A 12996-nucleotide genomic window follows, 5' to 3' on the forward strand; every position below is an offset into this window, starting at 1 on the left:
GAACAGGTTTCAAATTTCCTATAGTTCTGGAATTTTCCAGTTAAAGATCACTGATTATTCGACAGAAAGTATTAATATGGTGGCGCGACACAGCTCGCAGCGGCCACTCCGATGGTGATGCCTGTTATTTGTCAGGTAGGGTGCCGTGCACAATCCTGATTTGATGGAGACGGACATGAGAGCACAGAGGAACATCTGGTGAAACTTCTGAAATGCCTGCTTCGCTGCTGCTGCTACTGTGTGGTCCAGAATCTCTGGAGGAGAAGGCCCCGAGTCCTCGGCTTTGTTTGTCACTCGGCGGCCGGGGCAGGGTCGAAGCGCTCGGAGAGGCTGTCGGAGGCTCAAAGTTTTCGGACGGACTGCGAAGTTTTCAGTCCGCTGCGGTCAGGTGCTTCCAATGGTGCTGCATCAGCAAGTTGGCGGTGCTTGGAGGTTCATGGCGGGGAGAGTTCCTCCCTTCTGCCACCTGCGTGGGATGATGAGTCGATTGGGACTATTTATTACCGTGCCCATGGTCTGCTCTTTATCAAATTATGGTATTGCTTTGCACTGTTGTCACTATATGTTATAATTATGTGGTTTTCTCAGTTTTAGTCTTGGTTTGTCCTGTGTTTTCTTGTGATATCGTCCTGGAGGAAGGTTGTATTATTTTTTAATGCATGCATTTCTAAATGACAATAAACGAAAACTGAACTGAACATTTTCAAACCTAGTGGTCTGTACTTTGGGTTCTTGTTCTTTCCAAGACCACCAAAATCAGCACTAAAACTGACTCCTGAATAAAATAAATAGAATATAAAGCTGGAAACAAAAACGCACACAGAATGCTGGAGGAACCCAGCAGGCCAGGCAGAGGAATAAAGAGTCGATGTTTCGGGCCTGAGGCTCTTCATCAGGGTTTGGTCAGTTTTTCCACACAGAGTGAAATGCGTGGAATGTGTTGCCATGGTGGTGGTTGAAGCAGACACATTAAGGACACTCAAGATAAGTACATGGATGATGGAAAAATGGAAGATTATGTAGGAGGGAAGGGTCAGATTGATCTTGAAGTCGTTTAAAATAGTAGGTCTGTACATACCGGCTGTGTGGTGAGAACAGCACATCTTTCACCTCAGAAGGTTGATGAAGTTCGGCATGAGTCCCCAAATTCTAAGGACTTTCTACAGGGCACAATTGAGAGCATCCTGACTGGCTGCATCACTCTCTGGTATGGGAACAGTACTTCCCTCAACCACAGGACTCTGCAGAGAGTGGTGCGGACAGCCCAGCGCATCGGTGGATGTGAACTTCCCACTATTCAGGACACTTACAGCGATAGGTAAGTAAAAAGGGCTCGAGTCACCCCAACCACAAACTGTTCCAGCTGCTACCATCCAGGAAACAGTACCACAGCATTAAATCCAGGACCAGCAGGCTCTGGGACAGCCTCTTCCACCAGGCCATCAGACTGATTAACTTACGCTGACACAATTGTATTTCTAAGTTATACTGACTGTTTTGTTGTATATCTTACTGTACATAATACTTATTACAAATTACTATAATTTACACATTGCACATTTAGATGGAGACATAACAGAAAGATTTTTACTCCTCGTGTATGTGAAGGATGTAAGAAGTAAAGTCAATTCAATTCAAAAAGTTTGGTACAACATTGCATTCCAAAGGCCTTTACTGTGTTGTAACGTTCTGCAAGCTAACATGAAGAATATTTGGAAAATCTAATGACATGATGTGAGGCTGCAGCAGTGCAAATTGTTACCATGGAGATGAGAGACAATCGGAGTAGAATAAATGCTTTAGAGACAGGCATTTTATTACTGTTAAATTCTAAAGTTGTACTCTTTATTTTTTTTTCATTAGGAACTTTTAACTTACAAAACAATAGATGTAGAAAGACAAAAGTTTAGAAAAATCATTTCTATTTAAAAAAAAATCAGATCACAGGATATGAAATCCAGATTGGTTGACATACCAAGACAGTACGGGATTGCACCCTGATTCAATGTGCTGTAAATACCAAGCCACATTTGCTAACACACAAAGTGCCCTAATCTAACATTTAGAACCTGCTACTGAACATCCAACATAACGATACGATCCACAGCAGCTCCAGCCACACTCCTTGCTACCACGTGCCTTCAAAGGGCTCATGGCACTATCTATAAAAAATCCCAAAACAAAAAAATAAACTCATGCATGTGCTTAAAACAATTTCTTTTTCTCTTCTTGAATGGACATTTCTCCAGCCCCATTTACACAGGCATTTACATAAATATTTGCAAATCCGGAATGAGGATTGAAATTTGGAATGTTCCTCCTAAAATATTTTGTGCTGTCAGCCTAACTATTCTCACACAGTGATTGTTCTGAAACTCAGACTAATAACGTTCTGCTGGTTAATATCGCTGAGTAGCATTTAAAAACGCACTCCTATTCACATAACTTATTACACGGCTGTACAACATCAGCCACGTTAACAACATTGGACTTATTCAACACTCAGTAAAAAAAAAAATTTTAAAACCTTTGAATTGTAAAATTAACACAGCGGCGAATCTCATCCGGGGAAACCAGTATGCTTGTTCATGTCTGGAATTAGCTGAGGAGCTTTATACGGAAAATAATGACAGGTACCTCGTCCACAATGGTGAAGCTGGTTTCTATTTACCTCGTGTTTTGCAGCTTTCAATCAGTTCAAACGGTCAAATCTTCACAAGCTCCCGGATTTATTCTGTGCGCCAACTGGACTGGGTACAAGTTGGTGCTTTCTTCCCCGTCCCAGACCCACCACATGCATCTGATTTCTGGGCACCTCCCATTGCGGTTGTGAGGATAACAGATGCCAAAAAAAAAGACCAATCGTTTACTTGGCTGCCCTAGGACCAACTGAAATCTAACCAGTTGGCCTTGTTATAATTTCCATTCAATGACAAAAGAGGTCTCCTCAGGATGGTATCGAAGCCTTCCCCTCCCCTCCCCTCCCCACCCCCCTGCCTGTGTATCTGGGGCTTTCCAAATGCAGGGCAGTAAACGATAGGAGGGAACTTGGACGACACCTCCTTGCGGACCTGGTAACAAAAGGCCTGAGTAAAACCTTGTTTTTATAAAAACAATGACATAAAAGAAACCAGACAATTTTTTTTAAAAAAACAATCTTCATGTATATATTACATTATGAAGTTCACAAAAATGTACACTAGTATATATGTGTTCTTTTTAAAATCTGCTGGTTAAGAACAGTTCGTATTCACAGATGCAAAGAGCAGTCAGCACCATCACAGTCTTGTGTTGTTTGAATCCAGAAGGTGACAGTCCTTGACATCAAGTTGTAAGGTGACAGTGGGTATTCACAATAAAGACTGTGTCTCCTCCAGGCTTAATACATGCTCGTCTCAGCTGCCGCAGTATAGAGTGCAAGTGCGTGAAGGGAATGAAGACAGTCCTCACAAACGAAAAGTACAACATACAATATACCTGTCAAAGTCTTAGATACAATTCTCTTTGTACCAATTATTGTAGTGTTCACGACAATGGAAACATTTAAATTAATATATTTTCAAAAAATATCAAGCCGTCTACAAGTAGGCTATAATCTAATTTAAAAATAAAACTAACATGAATGAGAGTCTAGGAAAACTAGTCAGGTATGCAACAAGACTTACCAAAACGAACAGGAGGATTTAAAGCGAACACTGAGAAACAGAATGTGTAATTATTACAGAGCGATGTTGCTGTTGGGGAGAGATGTCTAGCTTAGGCAGTAGACTGAAATGTCTAACAGGTTACAGCACGTCACAGATTAACCAAAAGCTATGAACCCCTTATATTAATGCAGCAAATGGGGGTTCAGAAGAGGAGTACATTTACGGTAAGTCTCTATTTAACACGTACGAAAAGGTAGCAAATGCAATTTTCCAATGCAGCTGACAGATGGGTTTAATGCTGAAGCAGCTATTGAGAACTGTATTCAGGTGGACAAATGGGAGAATTCTACATTCCTTACAAGACAATTCCGCAAACGGGGAATTATAATCTGTCACCGGGGAACACATGGGCAGTGTGTTCTGTTAGAGGTAGGAGCACATCATGAAAACGAGAAGGGGAAATATTTTAAATAAAGATAAAGAAAAAATTCTTAAAGACTATCTTCAGCACCCCTCCCCTCACATCAAGAACTTTTTTTGAATATTGTAGTTCAACATAACTATTGCTTCATAGATCAGACACAACTTAAGAATGCTCACTGCTGGCATCATGTGGCAGAACGTTAAAATTACAATCCTTATTTTGGATATTCTTGTTTAAAGCTTGACTTTAAAAAAAATTACAGGCCTCAATACTTTCCCAAAAAGATGAGCCAAATCTTCTATAAAAAGGTAAAAAGAACTACAGCCCTTTCCATTGCTCTGACATGTAGACAACACACAAAATGAAACTAATCAGTCCACCTCTGCCACAATGGACTCCCACCAGTACACATATAACCAATATTTGTCCCTAAGTTGCTTAGATCTGAAAGATGAATCTTAGAGGATGTGCAAAACGAGTCCCTTTCGGATCATTCAGAATCCAAATTGTTCAATAATTTGAATTCAAACACATTTATAATGGCATAGAGGGGAAATTGTAATCTCAATCTGAGTTAGCAAATTAATTAAAAGCAGACAATAATCTTTTCAATAATCCTGATTTATGCAAAATGTGAAGATAAAAACAGTGCTCAAGTCGTTTAAAGGATTCTCTGAGTACAGAGTTCTTTCCTATGGCACGGATTGATAGGATAACTTTAACAAGGTAAATCTCCCCCAACCACTTCACAGTGATACTATCAGCCAACATTTGAGACTAACGAGCTTACCCAAGGTTTGGTCAACACAAGATTTCAGACAACTAAAACAGAGATGGAGAGGTTTAAAGCATTAATTCCAGAGCTTAGGTCTTGAGACAGACGGAGTTACAGCCGTGTACAGTGAAAGAGCAGAAGGCCAGAATTAGAGGATTACAGCTGTGGGCACAAAAGAAATCATGGAAATTTGGAGACTAGATGCTGGGAAAGGCAGTTTCATGGATTTTATGTGGCGCAAATTAATTTTAAAATGAGAGTTTTCATTAGGAGGTGAAATCAGGATGCTGTTAATCCACAAGCGGACGTTGGCAGAACATTGCTCCAAAAGGCTGCGATGGACGGCGAATTCAAGCTTTGCACTGAAAAGGAGATGCACCAGATGGCGGATACTGGGACCTGGAGCAACGCAGAGAATGCTAGAGGAATTCAGCACATCTGCATCTTGCAGAAAATTAATGGTCTCGAACTGAAATGGCCGACTGCAATATTTCCCCACACAGACCCTGCCTGGCCTACTGTCTTCCTCCAGTGATTTAGTTTTTAAAGGAGGAGGGGAAACAGTGGAAGAGGTATCAAAGGATTCAGAGAAAATGTAGAAATAACTAAGGAAGGTAATTTCAGTTTTAATTGTGGAGTTAATTGGTAGGTTCCTGCTCTGTAATTTTGACACCCAGCCATTTGGGACATTCGCACCAACTATCGACTGCAGTAGAAACCATAGACAAAATGAACTACAGAGGAAGACTCAAGGGGAAAAATACTTAGTTTGGGGGCAAGATTTTATTTTAATAAATCCTCCTGCAGCAACTACCAATCAGCTGGAGGAACTCAGCAGGTCAAGCACCAAAATCCCATCCATGGGGTGGTGGTAGTGGAGAGGTGGGGGTACAGGGGAAGAGAATTGTTAATGTTCCTGGTCAGGATTTGATCCTGATTCAGGGCCTCGTCATAAATGGTCAACAATTTCTTCTACCAAACCACACACTCCACCAGATGGTGCACAACTTGCTGAGTTCCTTCAGCAGATTGTTGCTGCAGATTCCAGCATGTGCAATCTCTTGTGCCCCTGACTTCACATTCCCTCCTGTTCACTACTACCAACAGGCAAACTGGATTTTAACTGAGGGGCATCTTGAGGGTGTAAAATAAAATGTTACGTCTTACATATTCGTGTGGACTTAGACAATGGTGAGCTTTCGATTAATTGAATCTTTAGCACCGAGTTTGTATTACAGATCTTGCCCGAAATGTGTTGAGACAAAGTTTATTGGTCTGAAGCTCCACCTAAAACCAGTGTCGGGCTGGAAAAAGAAGAACACATACAGTTCCAGTGCTTGTGAAAAAGCCGCTGATTACAACCTTGTCTCAGGACTGCAAAGGAAATTGGACGCAACACAAAACCAGTCGCACAATCCGAAAGGGTAAAAGGAGATTTTAAAAAACCTTCAAAGCAAGCACTAGCCGTACCTGTTAGGTGTGCTCAGGACTCGTTTACAGAAACCCATATAGCTCTTGTGCATCTAAGTGGATTACAGATGCAGGGGACAAAGTTACAACTAACATGTGGGTCCCAGACGCAGGGACCAGCCCTTCTCTCATTGATGTGTAAAGATTTGCATTCAGCACAGACTCACAGATGAGTGGACTTAGACTCACATTAGAAAAAAAAGTGATCTCTCTGGATTCAACGCCAGCACTTCTGCATCACAGTTAAAACATTCACTGGGTTTATCATTGCTGATCCAGTTTATTGCTGAGATATGGTTCAAATTGTGCCTTTTTGATAATACCGATAGAATGCAAAAGGTTTGCATATGGGGATCTGCTCTGGGACCCCCTGCTCTTTGTGATTTTTATAAATGAAGTGGAAGGGTGGGTTAGCAAGTTTGCAGATGATACGAAGGTTGGCAGTGTTGTGGAGTGTGACGAAGGTTGGCGTGGGTTACAATGGGGCATTAACAAGATGCTGGGCTGGGCTGGGAGAGTGGCAGATGAAGTTTAATCTGGAAAAGTGTGAGTGATTCACTTTGGAAGGCAGCTTACAGGGCTAATGGCAGGATTCGTCAACAGTGTGGAGGAATAGTGGGATCTTGGGGTTCACGACCATAGATCCCTCAAAGTTGCTGTGCAAGTTGAGAGCGGTTAAGGCGGCTTATGGTGCGTTGTTCTTCATTAGTCGGGGGAATTGAGTTCAAGAGCCATGAGATAATGTTGCAGCTCCATATAATCCACATTTGGAGAATTGTGTTCATTTCCGGGTGCCTCACTATAGGAAGGACGTGGAGGCTTTACAGAAAGTGCAGAGGAGATTTACCAGGATGCTAACTAGGTTAAAGAGCATGTCCTATGAGGACACGTTGAACAAGCTAGGGCTTTGTTCTTTGGAAAGGCGGAGGATGAGAGGTGACTTGATTGAAGCATACAAGATGATCAGCATTTTCTGAGATACTCAAACCATCCCGTCTGGCGCCACGGTCAAAGTCACTTAGATCACATTTCTTCCCCATTCTGATGTTCGGTCTGAACATCTGGACAGCCGGAGACTTTTTCCAAGGGCAGAAACGGCTAATACAAGTGGGCAAAACTTTTAAGTTATTGGGAGGAAAGTGCAGGGGGGGATGTCAGAGGTAAGTGATGGGTGCGTGAAATACACTGCCAGGGGCAGTGGTAGAGACAGACACATTAGCTAAGATAGGCACATGGATGACAGAGAAATGAAGTGCAATGTGGCAGGGAAGGGTTAGATTGATCCTGGAGTAGGAGAGAAGGTCGGCACATCACTGTGGGCCAAAGGGCCTGGACTGTGCTGTACTGTTCTATATTCTGCATTGGCATCGCTGCTTGTCGAGAGTGCTGCAGTTGCCGCAAGGCAGAGAAGGGACATACAGAGGGTGAATAAAGAATACAGTGCTTTTACTGCTGAAGTAGTCAGCCATGTAACAAGCAGCCCGTGCGGTCTGAATCACCTTACAAGAAGAAGCAGAGCAAAAGGCATTAAACCTGTTCAAACTGGCTGCATGAAGTGAAAGTGGATATTGAAAACAAATAAAGCTCAAGGAGTTTTATGGTAGAAAGCATGAGGGGGAAGGAGTGATTGAGATAAGATGCTTTGCAATGCAATAATGAATATGGGGGAAGTTAAATTGGGAAGTGAAATTAAACGTCTAGTCTCCACAAACACTGAACTGCCTTCTCTACATTCACTGGCCACTTTATTAGGTACACCTGCTTGTTAATGCAAATATCTAATCAGCCAATCACATGGTACAACTCAATACATGAAAGCATGCAGACACAGTCAAAAGGTTCAGTTGTTGTTCAGATCAAACATCAGAATGGGAAAGAAATGTGATCTAAGTGACTTTGATTGTGATTGTTTTGACTTTGAGTTTGATTATTGGTGCCAGACGGGGTGGCCTGAGTATCTCAGAAACTGCTGATCTCCTGGGATTTTCATGCACAGTAGTCTCTAGTGCAGGGGTTCCTAACCTGGGGTCCATGGACCCCTTGGTTAACGGTAGGGGTCCCTGAGATATAAAAGGTTAGGAACGCCTACTCTTGATTTCACAAAGCATGGTGTGACAAACAAAAAACATCCAATGAGTAGCAGTTCTGTGGGTGAAAACGCCTTGTAATGAAAAGGTCAGAGGAGTTTGGCCAGACTGGTTCAAGCTGATAGGAGGGCAACAGTAACTCAAATAACAGTGGTGTGCAGACGAGCATCTCTGAATGCACAACATGTCGAACCGTGAAGTGGATGGGCTACAGCAGTAGACGGTCATTCCGGTTTCCACTCCTGTGCCTAATAAAGTGGCCATTCAGTGTGTTGTCTAACGATTGCACTTTAAGCTGTCGGACGGAGGATAAGAAAAGGACGTTGGCTGAGATCTATTTCACAGACATGGCACAGTGTCTAGTTTGAGTGAGTGCTTTCAGGACAGAATAAAGACGGAGAGATAGATTTTTAATATCTTGAAACCACTCACGTGCAAAAACAAACAACAAGTTCAGTAATATTGAAAACCCTGATGAAACTATACCTAAATTAGCTGCTGTACAGTACAAAAAGTCAAGAAACAAAAGGTATTTCATTAATCCTTCACTAACCTAGTACCAAAACCCAAGAGCAGCTCTTGGTTCTGAACTGCTGACACAGCGACTAACACACACTTATTTCCCTTCTCTGATGCGTATCTCCTGCGCATCCTGCATCACCCGGATCTGACTGACAGCACGCACACAACTTCGTGCAAGAGTCACCGAGACCGGCACCCATCCAGTCTTGGGATACTGCCACCATCACACCAGTTAACTGACCCCATCAACGAGCACAGGAACTCCTAAACACAAGAGATTCTGCAGAGGCTGGAAATCCAGAGCAACTCACACAAAATGCTGGAGGAACTCAGTAGGTCGGGCAGCATCTGTGGAAGGGAAATAAACAGTCAACATTTTGGGACAACCTCCAAGAGGATCACAACTATGCCGTGGTTTGGAGGCTTGCATGCCTCAATGACTTGGAGAGCAATGCTGGCTGGAGTCAGGGCTTTATGCTTTGGCTCTTGGTAGGGTCACCCAGGCCAAACAGGTCAAAGGGTAGAGGTCAGACTAAGAGTGGTCCACTGGTCCTCCAGGTTCAGGGGCTCAGCCCACGGCTAACAACCCTGACTGGTGAAACAAAACTGTTAAGGAAATGGCAATGAAGAATCCAATAATCCTCCTGCATCTGAGAGTGACGGTATTCCCGAGTCTCCACCTGGGACTTGCATGACTGACCGTAGTGAAAACAGAGAGGAAGTTACTGACACAATGAAGGATGCCCTGAACCCCGTCACAGATGAAGGACCACCACTGCTGCCTGAAATGCCAGAAATTGGGGGACAAGACCCTTCATCAAGACTGCCTCAGCAGATTATTCCCTCCATGGATGCTGCCTGACCTGCTGAGTTCCTCCAGCATTTTGTGTGTGTAACACAGGAACTCTAGCCGTCTATGTTCAACCCCTCTGGAACAACCGGCCTTTGAGGTACACTTCTCTGAAAGCTCAGTGGACATTCAAACTTTTTACTTTACAGGCGACTGGGCAGTCAAATGTTGCATTTCCTATTTTGTTCTGAACAATGTCCCCTGCATCTTACAAAACCCTTACAGTGAACCAAAATATAGTGAACACAGAGGTCTCACAATTTTCAGAAGCAAAAACCAGTAATCTACAATACTCACACACAAGATCACATTGAATAAAAATGATTTAATCTCCCACATTTATTTCAAAAATTCTTAATTTACATTTACAGAGCTGCATGATCAGCTACACATACACTGCCTTAGTGGCAGAGTTCTTTCGTCCATAATACTAACAATTCCTACTCTTGTAAAAAATCCAGCAGCCTCATTACGGAACCATTAGTGCGAAATCACTTCACCCACGTTTGCTCCCAACACTCACGTGTTTTGAATCTGGCCAGGGTTTCACTTTACCATAGAAGGTGACTTCCTCGCGGGCTGCGTGGAGGAGCTGCTGGTGTCCCTGGCAAGCGGACTGGTGCTGTGACAGTAACTCATCACAACGCAAGTCTTTCTGGTGGAAGTGTGAAGTCACGTAGCGGGAGCAAAAAGGACAAGGCTTCCCTGTTGCTCTGTGACTTTGGCAGTCAGTCGTAGAGGGTCTGCTGGAGCCTGTGCTAAGTAGTGAACATTCAGTGTGAGAGGCCAGACAGCCCGAGTCATTGCGTGAACACAGTCAGTGATCGGCACCACGGGGGAACGTCTTTTACATTGGGAAAATGCTGAAACCTGTGTACCTGCATCACTGAATGAACCAAGTGGCAAACAAAGGCACCTTCTGGGAGATGGAGGATGAAGATGAGAATGCGAAATGGTGGCATTGAAAGACCAACTAGTAACACAAATTACGAGACAAAACCTACAACAATGAAAATAATATCCAGAGAGACCTGACGGCAAAACTGTTAATATAGCAGACAGCCATATCACCTGCTTGGGGCAGATGGACACTTTGAAAAGACCACTTTTTTAATTGACAAGTACAGAATTAAACCCTACCATTGTATGCATAGGAAAGCTATATACGCTTCAGTAAACGAGCCCCAGGGCATTTTGTGTAGCCCACATGAGAACACAAGTGTTTAATCAGCCCCAACGTGAATCCCGCCGGACGATGCCTGGTGGCTTCAGAGGATTCCAGTAACGGTTTATATTCAGGGGAAGGTCAGTCTCCTGTTCTTTTCTGTATTCCGAGTTGGCACCTGAGGTTCAGAATGCATTTTTGAGACAAACTCCACATTGCTCTGCACGGTTCTTTGAGTGTAAAAGAGAATATAGGCCTGGGTCTTGCAAACTTCCTCCACACTGCACACATTTAGCTTGGAGTCATTACAGTGGACCCAAAATCCTAAAGAGGAGACAGAAAAGGGTATTACAGGTTGTAAAATAAAGCATTAGTGTATTTATTTTATTTAGAGATACTGTGCAGAACAGACCCCTCTGGCAGCCCCGCCACCCTAATCCATAGATTTAACCCCACCCTAATCACAGGACAATTTACGATGACCCATTAACCTACTGACTGGTACATCACTGCAATGTGGGAGGAAACCAGGGCACTCAGAGGAAACCCACATGCACACAGGAAAAATGTACAAACTTCTTGTTTTACAGAGGACGTCAGAATTGAACTCCAGACTCTGACGTCCTGAGCTGCAAGAGCACTGTGCTACCTGCTGCACTATTTTGGCACCCACCTTATCTTTAATTAAAGGGCATAAATAGCTGCGTAATCCGGTACATGTCCTGTTTGCTGTAAAGCTCCTTCCCTGTTTTCAGTAATAATATTTGTTCATTAAATGTCAGTGAAATAACTGGATAATCTGTTGTATACTGTGCATTCTCCAGGAACCTTCCCAGCCCAGTAGGTCGTGGAGCTATACAGCTAGTAAACAGACCTAACTGGTACATGTCGACCACCATGCTCCATCCAATTAGTCCCATTTCCCAGTACTTGAGTCCATAACCTTCTAAATCTGTCTGTCTTCTAAAACTTTCCAAACCATGTACCTGTCCAATTATCTTCTAAATCTGTCCAACTGTCTTCTAAATCTTTCCAATCCACATACTGTCCAATTGTCTTCTCAACCTTTCTAATCCAAATATCTGTCCAACTGTCTTCTAAATCTTTCCAATCCACGTGCCTATCCAATTATCTTCTAAATCTGTCCAACTGTCTTCTAAACCATTCCCATCCATGTACCTGTCCAATTATCTTCTAAACCTTTCCAATCCATGGACCTGTCCAACTGTCTTCTAAAGGTTGCTATTGTACCTTAAGTAATACACACAGTCAAGGCTTCAGGAACAGCTTCTTTGCACCTGCCTTCAGATATCATGAACATTACATCAGTATTTTCCTCTCTTTTTGTACTACTTATTTTTGTACACAGTACTGTGCAAAAGTCTTAGGTACATACTGTACATCGCTAGGGCGCCTAAGACTTTTGCACAGTACAGCATTTGTCAACGTGGAGCGGAGAGCGAGTTTGTAAATCTGGCAGGAGCAAAGGATGTTGGGAATGGCGAGGGTGGAGCGCCAAGAGAGGGGTGTGGCACAGGTGGCAGAGAAAGAGTGCCAGCGGCGGTGGGGGGGGGGGGGGGGTGCAGCCCCAAGACAACAGGCAAGCGAGGTCATTTGATTCCAAACAATTGGTTTATTGATCATCACAGAATGTCTCTCTGGTGCTTCCCGCTCCCTGTCCTCTCCCGTCCCCTTTTCCCAACCATGATTCCTGTCTCCCTGCCCCCTTCCCACTCTCAGTCCACAATAGAGACCCATATCAGAATCAGGTTTACCATCACTCACATGTCATCGAATGTCTTTTTTTGTGGCAGCAGTACAGTGCAATACAGAAAATTACTACAGTACTGTGCAGGACTTAAGCACACTAGCTATATACGTGTAAGATTTTTGCACTGTACTACTTAATGTAATTTATAGTTTTATTACGTATTTCAATGTGGTGCTGCAAAACAATAAATTTCACTTTCACAACATATGCTGGTGATATTAAACTGGATTCTGATTCTGATTAAGTTGTACCGTAAATAAGTTGTTATTTTACAAGAATGATCCT

At 43.1% G+C, this 12996-nt stretch overlaps 1 protein-coding gene across 4 annotated transcripts in view; it reads right to left on the reverse strand.

The window, feature by feature from the left end:
• Positions 1 to 1828: 1828 nt before the first annotated feature.
• The window catches only part of LOC140210090 (ubiquitin carboxyl-terminal hydrolase 49-like), a 98575-nt gene continuing 87407 nt past the window's right edge, over positions 1829 to 12996 (reverse strand). For all 4 annotated transcript variants that reach the window (XM_072278900.1, XM_072278902.1, XM_072278899.1 and 1 more), the window contains exon 7: positions 1829 to 11264. In XM_072278900.1, the coding sequence (XP_072135001.1) occupies positions 11071 to 11264 (194 nt within the window). In that variant the 3' untranslated portion in view covers positions 1829 to 11070. The remainder of the gene's footprint in view (positions 11265 to 12996) is intronic.

This window comes from Mobula birostris, chromosome 14, assembly GCF_030028105.1.
Source record: "Mobula birostris isolate sMobBir1 chromosome 14, sMobBir1.hap1, whole genome shotgun sequence".
Classification (NCBI taxonomy): domain Eukaryota; kingdom Metazoa; phylum Chordata; class Chondrichthyes; order Myliobatiformes; family Myliobatidae; genus Mobula; species Mobula birostris.